The sequence below is a fragment of the Vidua macroura genome, chromosome 2, assembly GCF_024509145.1.
Source record: "Vidua macroura isolate BioBank_ID:100142 chromosome 2, ASM2450914v1, whole genome shotgun sequence".
In the NCBI taxonomy this organism is placed as follows: domain Eukaryota; kingdom Metazoa; phylum Chordata; class Aves; order Passeriformes; family Viduidae; genus Vidua; species Vidua macroura.
Genome location: NC_071572.1, coordinates 31,546,744 through 31,559,353, shown reverse-complemented (window position 1 = coordinate 31,559,353; position 12,610 = coordinate 31,546,744). Strand labels below are relative to the sequence as shown.

The window sequence follows — 12,610 nt, the reverse complement described above, 5'->3', positions numbered from 1 at the left end:
TCTTTTTATCATAAATCAGGTTATTATCAATCAGGTTTTTAAAATATGTGCACAAAAAAGAAAAGTGTATTCCACAGGTCTTGTTCCACAACTTGCTCCATGATCTTGGTGTCAGAGCAGTTTAACTGACACATTTTTTTGGTAGTACAGCTGATCTTTAGCTAGCCATCAAAAATAAAATTTGTGATGCTAGGCTTTTCGGTATTTCAACTGATAAAAGACAATAGTCTTAAGGGAAGAACAGAAGTACAAAGCCAATCAGCACTTTTGCCTGTGCACATGTACATAAAAAGGCAGAAAGGAACTATAAAACCAACTGGTTCCAGTATCTGTGACATTCTATCAGGAACTATTTTGAGGAGTTTCCTGCAAATCTAAAAGACAAATATATTTCCCAAAATTATTTTAAAGTAGTAATTTATATGTTATATTGCCTTTTGTTTCCCTTCTGCCAAAACAAACACATTGATGAACATAATTATTGTTTCAATTTTGACTTGGCTTTGCAGTTCATTTTTAAAGAAAAAGCTCTCTGTTCTCAAAAACTATGGAAGCTATCTGCTTTGGAAAATATCTTCTTTGGAAAATATCTACTTTTGCAACAGGTTGCCCTGAGAAACTGTGAATTCCTCATCCCTGGAAGTGTTCAAAGCCAGGCTGGATGGGGCTTTAAGAAACCTGGTTTAGTGGAAGATGTCCCTGCCCATGGTACGGGGCTTGGAACTAGATGGTCTATAGTGTCCCTTTCAACCCAAATAATTTTATTCTCCTTTCCAAATCTCAGTAGTACCACAATCTAGAGAATTAAGATAGAGCACCTAAATCAAATCTGTAAGACAATGCCTGGGTAAAATAACATGAAGAATCACCATGTAATTGCAAGTTAACATTGTGGAGCCAATTTTAAAATTGTATTACCTAATTTGTGCATCATTTTTTTCCACTCATCCATCCAAACCCAAGTTTACGCATTCAAACTCTCATGCATGTATGACAATTTTTGCAGCTAGGTAAAATTTGAATAGCTGCTTCTATTCTTCTAATTAAATGCAAATTAATTTATTCCTCTTAGGGAACAAATGCTTGGAAATCTTCTTTTGTTATGGAAATCTACTATTGTTTCCTAGTGTTGCTACTGATTTCTGTGACCATGGAAAACTACAGAAATACAAATGGCTATGCCTGTGCCTATGGCACTTGGGGGAGTGCACATCCAGCTGCAAGGCAGAAACCTGTAATATCTAAAGACACAAGAATGCAATAGGTGGACAGACAGAACTTCACTGTTTCACTAATACTGCAACATCTGAAGGGCATTACTGCTGTTGCAAATCCTTCTGATTTTGTAGATGTGTCAGTATTTGTGTTCTGTTACCCTTTATTTGTTCTTCAGAGTAACAGTGGCCTTCTGTTACACGGAAGTGGCAAGTTCCGCATGGCTATATTGCCATAAAAATTATGTGGGGAATCTATGTGGGAATCCATGTGGGAAATCTACATATATTAGCACGACACGAACCACGATAATTTCCAGCACAGAAAGCACCTTATCCAAACATGTACAACATGCAACTCCTTTTTATTCTCCAGCAATGGGCCAACATGGACTTCTTTGTCTAGCCTGGGGAGACCTGATTGTGGCCTTTCAGTACTTGAAGAGGCTTAGAAGAAAAATGGGGATTTATGTACTATTAGTACTATATGTACTATTTAGTACAGCCTGTAGCAATATGACAAGGAGTGATGGTATTAAACGAAAAGAACCTATATTCAGAGTAGACAAATTTTTTTTATAATGAGGGCACTGAAACACATGAGCAGGTTACCCCAAGAGGTGGGAGATGCCTCATCCTTGGAAACATTCAAGGTCAGGCTGGATGTGGCTTAGAGCAACTTGGTGTAGTGGAAGGCATCCCTGCCCATTTGCAGGGATGTTGGATGAAATCACCTTTAAAAGTGCCTTCCAACCCAAACCATTCTATGATTCTGCTTACCGAATGAGGTTGAATCTGGAAATTTGTATCACCTGTTCCACAAGCACCATAGAAAGTGCATCCCGACACAGATCAAATTCAGCTGGAGTTGCAGTGCCAAAATCCAACACAATGACAATGCACTGTTCTTGAATCACTCCAAATATCTGCCGGCTCTCACTGGTTAACCATTCCATTCGCTGCTTATATAGCTCAATAGCTCCAATTAGACAATCCACAAAATGAAGAATCAGTTCTTTTTTGGCTGTCAGCTTTATTCAAATAAGGGAGAGAAGGAAATTTAACATCAAAACAAATAATACAAATGCAGCCCCAAGCTTAGCACAGCTGCATAGCTAGTTTGTAAGTGTCAGATATGCCAGCTAAGGTAGCAGTGAAAACAACCCATTTTCCCTCCACTGTTTCAAGAGCAAATACTTGACAAATGCATCTAAGCTATAAAGAAAAAGCACTGCATTTTGTCCTAATTGCTTTTCATAATCTTTTTATGTGAGCATGGGACAGTGCCAGTGGGTTGTCTGACTTGTCTGTCTCAAAACTGGAGCAATTAGAATGAGCTGAACACAGGCTAGGATGTAGAAAGGGCTGCAGAGCAGATGGGTGAACAAACAAGGACACAGAAACATTGTACCTTCTCAGACTAGAACTTTGACTGGTTTTTAAAAAAAAATTTTACAGCAATATAAGGCAGCATACGGTTTGGTTCTAGGGCACTTCAATCTCCATCTTGTCTTTAGCATTTGAAAGGAAAACGTTAAATGTTTCTTGTTTGTACTGTTATTCAACTAACAATGCCCAGCATTACAGATTAACTATTTGCAGGTAGGTGCTTAGGCAAATTTAGTTCAGATAACTGCAATCAACAACTAAAACTTCCTACATCTTTTCAGTAAAGTCAAGTCTAGATTCAGTATTAAAATTAAAACCAGCACATCCTCCCTATAAATAAGTGTCTACACATTCAGCATGGTCTGTGGGTCTAAAAATGCACCACAGATTTGCCCAGTATCTCTGGCCCATGTGAGCTGATTTACTTGTTGCCTTCTACCTCTAACTTCCTTTCCAGGACTAAGTGCAAAACCTTGGAAATAAAAATGTTTTTAAACAAGAACATTTCTCAGGGAGAAGATATTTTGTGTGTCAGTCTGCACACTTCTCCCTCTCATTTGTATTTTTCTGTGTTCTTTAATATCAACTTGTGCCCTGTAATGTGCCTCCCAGATACAGAGTCTCAGGCAGTCTGCCAAAGGAATGTCAGCCTGGGAAGGAGCACTTAGAAATCCAGTTTCCTCCTATGACAATCAGATTCATACAAAGAAGTTTATTGCACTACATCAACCCAACTTAAAATAAAGCAGTTTTCTTAGAATACTCCCTCACGTGTAGTAAGCAAGTGCAAATTTCCATTTCTCTGAGGGCCAGGAAACCTCTGACTGTCCAGCCTAATTTTATTCATTCATACCCATTTATTTTTGGACTAGCATGCCTTTTAGCAGAGAAAACTACAGCTTCTCCCTATCCCTGTAATTTGCCTTTCTGTAGCATTCAAGGGCAATAATATTACCCTTCTTCTATCTTCTTTCAGGCTTACATTTCAGCATCAACCAAGCCCTCTTATAAGATCATCACTCCACTGTAGTTCATCCTACCAGCTCTTCTCAGTACCTACTCTGGTTTGAATGGCTTCCTCTAAGCCTGTAGTAATTGTATACAATATTGTACTCAATATCCTAAAGGAGATCTGATCAGATTTTATATCGTAGCAAAAATGCCTTTCCTGCTGCTCACAACATGTCCTAAGATTAAAAGACATTACATAGATATTTCATACTGAATTAATGGGAATAAAATGAGGGGGAAAGGCTCCCTGAAATGGTTCTTTACCCATTTTTAAGCATTGTGCCATCAGAAGTGATTCCAGTCATCAGAAAAAATGACAAGCCATTTTCTTTTGTAAAATCTTTTATAAATTAACTCTCTCCCTTCCACACTCACATGCACATCTCTTCAATCAGAATCCATCCTCTTAACAATGGGGTTGCCAGCAGCTGTTGCTAAGACATTCCTTAGAGCATGAGCCTGGGCAGAGATCCAGCTAACTGTCTCTGTAGAATAGGCTGAGCCTTTTGTGACCTGCTGGCACTAAGCAAAGCACTGCTTTGCATTGGCAATGACAGCGCATTATGTCTTCTTATTACAGCATCCCCATTTGTTTTATTGATTACAATTTTTTTAACTGGTTCTGAACATCTTCTCTCTAAGGGCTCCCTCTTTCAAGAAGAGGGTAGATGTTGCTTAGAAACTGCAATCATGTCTGAAGAAGATTTACTTCAATGCTGCAGCAAGGCAAGACACTAAGACTTAGGAAGGAAAAAAGATATCCAACTTTTCTACCACTGATAGTTATCACTAACAGTTTGACAAAACAGAAGAAAGAATTATCAAAAGATAAAGTTCTCACAAAGAATAAACGTTTTTTTGTCACAGGAAAGCACTTCAGTCTCATCATTCTGCTACAGTGATAACTTCTAAGTGCATAGGGAAGGTATCACAAGTCAGCCACACTTACATTATACACGCTGCCATCTTGTGCTCTCTTGTATTGAGGAAACAGACCATCTGCATATCGAGAAGCCACAGGTTTCCCCAAGGTGGGCACATAATCTACAGTAAAATTTACAAAATATCAAGTTGCTAATCTTCAGGACTACTTCAAACAGGTATTTTTAAGGCTGATGTGTATGTCATCCATGTGTGAGGCACATGCATCAGTACTGAGCTCTTGACATTAAGAAACTTGAGAGAAATTCTAATTCTGTTTTTGTTTTATTTTCTGGTTATATCTATGATGGGGGCCTGATGCTTTCAACCTCTGGCTGCATCTCCTGTTGTCCTTGGCTGCATTCCCTGGCAGGACACTAGACATGGTTAATTACCTTGCCCTGCTGCAGGACTGTATCCTGTTTAGTGAGGGCACTGCCTGGGCTGCAGTCCCTTTTGGCTCCTGGTTCATTTTCCTCCCATAGAGCAGCCCTGTTTTTGCTGCTTCCTCCCAGTTTAGTCAGAAGTGAGGAAAAAACCCACATCTAATTACTTATAGGCCAAAAAGCTACACAGGACTTCAATTATTGTGAGGTTTGGGCAATCTCACAACAGGACTTGCAAATATTTGTCTGTCAAACCAAATACAAAATCTGGTACAGATAATGCTGTTCTCTTACACAACTTAATGGGTGCAGAAGTCAGTGCATCTAAGGAAAAGGCTGCACTCTGCACTTTTCAGTAGCTAGAAATCTTCTCCAGGATCTCCACTGATAGGAAAACATTAGGGGTGGGAATAGTTAACGTCATAAAGCAGTTATCTGTACACCATGCTGCCCTGCCAAGCTAGTACATTCTGCTCCTAACACTGTAACAATTTTAACCCTGCTTAACAGCTTCCCCTTCATCTGCAGCATACAAGATATCAGGAATTGCACTGGCGATCTTTGAATGCCCCATGGATACAAGCCAGCCAAAACCTTAAATTATGCAACCTAGAACTATGCAATACATTACAATTCCAACTTCTAAGGCAGCAAGCTGTTCAAAGAAAAGAATATATTACCATGCTTTGCAAAGCACCATTATGGCAGTGGTTAATAATTATTAGCAAACTCTTCCCCTCCAGCTGTCAGATAACTGCAAAGGAACATTTTTCTAGTCTGACTTTGCATGAAAAGCAGACTGAATTCTAATTAAATTTAACTTTTTCCTTAAAGCTGGATACCCAGAAATAATATCCTATTTCCAAGCACATTTACTAACCCTGATGATCAATAGTAGATCACAGATTATGGCATGACATACATTGTGTTTGCCATCTGAAAGGAGACAGAGATCTTATCATCTGTTATTTGCAAGAAAAAGATTAACAGTCTCAGCAGCACCAGCTATTTCCAAGCTACAGCTATATTGGTGAGGATGAGAACTGCAGCCTAGGGTAAAGAAACAGTACAGTTGAATAAGGAAAGCCATTCTCAGACCCTAAGTCCTTCTCATATCAAAAGAATTTCTCAGTTCTTTGAACTGGCAATGTCAGCAACTGGGAATACAACTTCCATTTCTGCTATTATCATAAGAGACAATGTGAAAATCTCCACTGTATACACTGGCATACAGAATGAGTGTGGTTCTCCAGACTATCAAAAGTTGGGAGATTTATCATCCTATTATTGATTTGTCTTATACCTTTCCTGTGCTGGAATCCAATCTGGGACAAAATCTGGGAGAGGGACAATTTGTTTCTTTTGAGACCATAACGCTGAAGCCATTTAGAAGAAGAAACAAGGGACTGTACATCTGTTTTCCACTGATCAACTACCAGTCTCCTTTTCTTCTCTTTTGATTTCTTCTTGTGAACCGTGTGGGAATCTTCAGGATCTTGTCTGTGCTTTGAATCAAAACCATCTGCTGGAAAGAGAAATGAGAGAAACACTACATTTATATTTTAACCAAACAATTTCAAAACAAAATGAGATTAATTTCTCCTTTCTTTATCTGTATTCCATGGTCCTGTATATATGTATAGCTCACCTCTTGTTTTCTTTTTTATATAAGGTCCTTAATCTGGAAAGCTGCTTTCAGTCCTACACATCCATTTGCTCTTACATCTTTCTATTAATCCATATACATTCACTTTCAATTTATTAAAGTAAATGTCTCTTGTATGTTGAAATTCAAGCCCTGAAATATAAGTCCAGTTTGCCAAATGGCACCTCTTCCAACTCCTAAGATCTCTCCTAAGTCTTGGAAATCAGAACACACAATAGGCATTCAAAGATTGTCAGACCATCACTACATACACATTAGAAGCATTATGCAATAAAGAAGTATTTCCTAAAAATTTTATGTTGAACTCCTCCCATAAGCAATAGTATTGTCCCCAGAAGAACCTGACTTTATTGCAAGGCTGGTGAAATTCCCTCTGGTCACATCACTTGCCTCAAGTTTAAATGATGGTTCTGCCAGTTTCTTGCTCTGGGCTGTGATGGATCATGTGCATGCACAAGAAATCATAGACATGAAGGTCCAGGTTCCTTGTAACTTCTACAGGACATGGAACACACCTGAGCACGGCAGTATGGTTTGTTAGGCTAGCTCTACTTGCATTTGGCAGCAGCAGCAGCTCAGACCCCAGAGTGCTGAGGCAGAAATGGAAGCAATGACAAACAATAATGCTTCTGTTCTTCAGCACAGAGGTTCTAGGAGGACTTCGGTATTTCCTGTTCATTCCCAAAATACTCTGCATGAGCTAAGCTGGCCCTAGTTGATTAAATACCCTTGCTGTATCTAAGTTTACTTTCTGTGGACTTTGAAAATTTCTTTACATTTTCCCCAGTACCAACATCATCTGCTGTGTCCCAGTCCTCCATTGCCCATATACTATAAACTGCCTGTAAATGTACCGTATATATCAAACTGGCCCAAAATACAAAGAAAGGTATTTCTGTCTCTAATGCCTCCAAAATAATCTTCAGCCTAGTATGGAATATGATCAGAACTCCCTGCTAAATTCAAGTATTTTAACAACCAACCTGGTTCCAAAGGTTCATTAGATAGACAGTTCCACATTTAACACAACATAAAGGAAATGAGACTCTTATCTTCAGAAATCATCTTTCAGTGACAGAGGGCTCCTATAAAGTGTAGACTGGCACGAGTTCTTTCACAGTCATCAGTCCTACCAGCAGGACGATGGGCTGGCATGCCTGTAGAGGCTGGCTTTTTACCAGCCCTCTTGTGCTCTGTGCAGAAGCAGCAGTGACAGATGTTAACACTAGAGAGAGGCAGGTGTAGGTTTGCAGCTGCTCGAGCTTTGAATACAGTCAGGCATTGTTTATAGTCACTTGAACAGTCATTCCCAGTATCCTTCCCCAAAAATACATAAAGGCCAGCACAGCACCCCACACACAGCCCAGGTAAGTGTGGCACAGCTTCAGAACGGCTTGTATACAGCCAGCATGCACACCACAGTGCTCCAAAGGAAACTGGAAGTTATCTAGGAGAACATGGAATCTATGCAAAAATAGTGATGAAATACTCACAGTCACTCCAGGCAAGTCTCTTAGATGGATTAGCAGTCATGATAGATCTCTTGACTGGCAGCTTCTCTTTGCTTTATTCTGAAACCTTGAGGAATCATTGTTTTAAAAAATTAAAATATTGCCATGCACAGGTCAATATGAACTGGAGACCAGTTCCACATGCCCAGCCAATAATAAACTGCAGAAGGATGAGATCAGGGTTTTCCGCAAGCAAAAAAATAACATAAAAATGATAGCTACTCCCCATCTCAAGAAAGGCTGAAGTCAGATCTGACAGGGATCCACAAGCTCAAAAGTGGAAAATCAGGAAATTGGTAATATTGTTTCCCTTCCTTCACCCCAAATCATCATTAAAAAGAGCCAATAATCTAGAAAAATGAGCATGGTGCTTTGGCATACTGTCAGCCAGCTGTATAATATTCTATTATTGCTTTGCAGTATACCTTACCTTTGCTATAATCCAATTTATGACTAAACCTGGGAGTATCTGAGATGCAATTTTGTGCAGGGATTCATAACATTGCCTATAAGACTACAAGATGAGTCACAAAGAAAAGGCATTATGTGTGTGAACTTGGTATAAGGCCCAAGTGTGAATAAGACACAGCAGAGGAAGAGAAGACAAAATGCTAGACAAAGCAAGGTAGCATACAGTGGCTGAGTGTATTGCTTTGAGACATCAATGCTTTGGTTCTTCTTTTAGTAAGTAAGATGAATGAATAAGAGATATTTATGAATCACTAGCAGGCCAGCTGTTAGTCGTTGTCATTAAGCAGTTTTTCCCACAGTAAAGCAAAAACAGGATAAAATATTTAACCCAAAGACTTAGCCTTCTCCCTTCTTCTTTATTGCAGAATGGAACACACTATTTATTCCTCTTATACAAACTATTCCAGTCTTTGTCCTGCTCATGAAGAAAGACATGAACAGTGTGAAGGGCAGGGAGGACTGAAAAAAAGCAGGACTCTGCACTCTAACACCCCAGGTGTTGTGCAGCACAACCCCTGACTAGCCTTGGCATCAGGGCATTAAGAGGAAGCCCTTGCCACAGGGGAGCTGTGGCAGACAATGCCTATAGTGAAAGGCCACAGCAAGCCACAAGGCTGGTGCCATTTTTCTTTCTACAGAAAAAGTGCTCTCATGGTAATAGCTAAGACACATTTTAGCATGCATCAGAGAATGAATCCCAGGTACTGTCTCATTTTCCAGATGCCCAGAGGTATGGCAACAGATTTTCCCTTGCCTTAGCCTCCAGCACCACCCCCAGTTGCTTGTGAACAACACCTGGACATGAAATGCTAGCTCTCTATGAAAAGGAGCATTTGAAGCAGATGAAGCAACTTCCAATGGAAACACTGAGTTTTACCTCAAGTCTTGGGAACAGTGAGCTCAAAACCAATGGTTGCTAGGATAACCTTCAGCCCAAGATCTGAATCCAAACAGGTTCTTTTCAAAAGGTGAACCAGAGTTCATCTGGGCACCTCTATCCTTTCTGCTCTGGCCAGTGCAAACAAACTGCTAAAGCCGTAACCCACCACTGGCTCAGAGTGTGTAACATGTGCGGGTGGCAATGTTTGCTGAGGCCATTCCACTGGGCTCCCCCTGACAGGCGGGAATGCCTCGGGAAAGCCCACACACCTTACAGCCCAAGAAGCTGCCCCACACCACCTGAAGCACCGAAACCCAGATAAAGGGAGTGCAGGGAGCTGAGGCTGGTGGCTGCCCACTGAGGACATGGAATCATGGAATCATGGAATAGGTCAGGTCAGAAAAAAACACAGTGGGTCATCTGGTCCAATTTCTGCTCAAGCAGGGTTACCCTAGAGCACATGGCACAGGATTGTGTCCAGGATGTTCTTGAATATCTCCAGGGAGGGGGACTCCACAACCTTTCTGGACAATCTGTTCCAGTGCTCAGTCACCCCCACAGTAAAGTTCTTCTTCTTACTCAGGTGGAACTTCCCATGCATCAGTTTCTGCCCTATGCCTCCTGTCCTAGTGATTGGCACCACTGAGAAGAACCTGGCTCCCTCCTCTTGGCACACATCCCCCCCCGCCCGCCCCCCTTTAGATATTTATACACTGATGGGGTCCCTTTTCAAGCAGGGCAGAGGTGTCATAGCCAAACCACAGCAGGGCCTGAGGAAGAGGGGAAGAGCGGGACAAGGGCCAGGGCGAGCCCCGGCCACGTCGCTCACCGGCGCGGCGGCCTCGTAGAGGCCACCTGAGGCAACCGGCCGCGTCCCTGTGTACACTGCATGGCAACGGGCGGGGAAGGGAAGCCGGGGCCTCCGGCGTGAAGGACCACGGCTCGGCGCCAGCCCTGCGCCAGCGCCGGGACCGGGCTGCCGCTGCCCTGCGGCGGGAGCGGGGCCGCCGCCTGAGCCGCCTCCTCTTCTCCCCCAGCGCGGTGGCGCCCGCCCTGCCGCCCTCCGCCCTCACCTGCCTCCAGCCGCGGCCTCACCGCCGCCTGCCCGGCCGCGCTCGGTGCCGCTGTGAGCCTGGAGACCGCCCGGTTGCTACGGCACGGCCCGGCCTCACCCCGCGCCCCAGCCACCGAGCGGCGGGAGGGACGGCGTGAGGGCTGAGGTAGCCGAGGGCCGGCGGGACGGGCACGGGCGGCTCCGGGGCCACTGTCCCTGACCCTGCCCCTGCCGCTGCCCTTGCGCCTGCCCCAGTTACTACCCCTGCCACCGCCCCCACCCTGCCCCTTCCCCTGCCACTGCTGCCGCGGCGAGACCGGTGCGGAATAAATTCATCTTCAACAGGCGCCTGCACAACGCCATGCATTCATTCCTTGTGGAGCCAGAAATACACGGGCCAACTTGGAGAGTTACAGAAATCTATATATAGAGCATTCGAGCCTTCTGGTCTTGTTAATTCTTAATTTAGGCTAAGCCGTTGACAATATTTATAACAAGAGCAGCCACGCATGTCCTTTCTTTAAGTCAGAGGAACAGTATACACTGGCTGGGGAGTTGCTGTGCTCACACAATCACAGAATCAGTCAAGTTGGAAGGAACCACAGTGGGTCATCTGGTCCAACCTCCTCAAGCAAGGTCAGCACATTGCAGAGGATTGTGTCCAGATGGTTCTTGAGTATCTCCAGTGAGGGAGACTCCACAACCTTTCTGGACAATCTGTTCCAGTGCTCCGTCACCCCTACAGTAGAGAACATCTTCCTCATATTCAGGTGGAACTTCCTGTGCATCAGTTTCTAGCCCTTGCCTTGTGTCCTGGTGATTGGCACCACTGAGAAAAGCCTGGCTCCCTCCTCTTGGCATCCCCACTTTAGATAATTATATGCACTAATGAGGTCCCCTTTCAGTCGTCTCTTTTCAAGGCTGAACAGGCCCAGCTCCTTCTCCCTTCTCCTGGAGAAGCCAAAATAAAAACTATTTTAAAATATGTGCACCATAAACCTGAACTTGTTATTAAAAAGCTCCTGTTGATGTAAGAAAACCCAGATGCGTATTTGCAGTATTTGGTCTGTAAATGTTTGTGAGTTCAGTTTCCAGCTGAGAGACAGATAGGGCTGAGATTTACTCTTTACCTGTTTTGCTCTGGTTTACTATGCAATCACAGAGTAATAAAAGATATGTCACTTTATAGGATCAACAGATCAGCCTTACCTATGTATTGATGTTCAGATGGAAACACGCATCCACAAGCCATCCTGCAGCATGCCAAAGCATTGGCTTCAACTCGCTGGGATTGGTAAACAGTGACAGGCAAGAGAAGTTCCTTATAAGGCATGTGGTTGGGATGGGAACATGACTTTCTGGAGCTCCAGTTTCTCATACCAAGAGTTTAAAGACTAGCCTAGGCATGGCAAATGATTTGGGCTTGCACAACTCTTCCCCAGAGGTATAGAAAAGGCATTTATTTCTCAGGCATGGAACAGTTTCCCATCATATCATTAAAAACAGTAAAACTGAATGTTCTCAGGATCCTTTCAGACACCATGACTGCCATAGCACAAGCTTCTGTAGAGACCCATATTTTTGGGGGAAGGCTTAAAAAATTTCTCTTGAAAGTGTAAGTGCAATGGATTTGTAAGTGGGTGCCCAAAAATCAAGCTAGTCATTCTCTTGATTTGTTATGCTGCTTCCAGTGAATTTTTAAACCATCACTCAATATTCCTCACTCAGGTAATTTTTTATGCACTATACAGAAAAGCTCCATCCATTGTCATGCATAAATGTCTGTAAATGTAGTAATTAATGAGTTTTTTTAAAGCGATTATATGTGCTGAAACTTTCCCTGCATAGAGCGTGCCAGAAACCTTCACTTAAGGCTTGGCTGCGCTAAACAAAATATGTTGCAAGAAAACATTCCTTAAAATGCTTTGAACTGCAGGGCTTATAGAACTGCCTGACAAGCCCAGGGGCAAAGGCTGACAAATGCAAAGCTACTTCTGGCTCCCACGGGCTTTGTAATCAACTGGCTGTTGTCTCTTATGTGAAATTCTTAGGAAAATAAAATGCTCTCCGCATATCTCATAAACATTGTTCATGTTGAAGCCCTGCC

At 42.6% G+C, this 12,610-nt stretch overlaps 1 protein-coding gene across 1 annotated transcript in view; it reads right to left on the bottom strand.

Annotated features, from left to right (window-relative positions):
* VWA3B (von Willebrand factor A domain containing 3B) overlaps positions 1–11,576 on the bottom strand; it is a 63,558-nt gene extending 51,982 nt beyond the window's left edge. Inside the window, 5 exon segments of the mRNA XM_053971346.1 lie at positions 1,995–2,245; positions 4,564–4,658; positions 6,225–6,446; positions 8,081–8,165; positions 10,523–11,576. Coding sequence (XP_053827321.1) covers positions 1,995–2,245; positions 4,564–4,658; positions 6,225–6,446; positions 8,081–8,120 — 608 coding nt within the window. The 5' untranslated portion in view covers positions 8,121–8,165; positions 10,523–11,576.
* Positions 11,577–12,610: the final 1,034 nt, after the last annotated feature.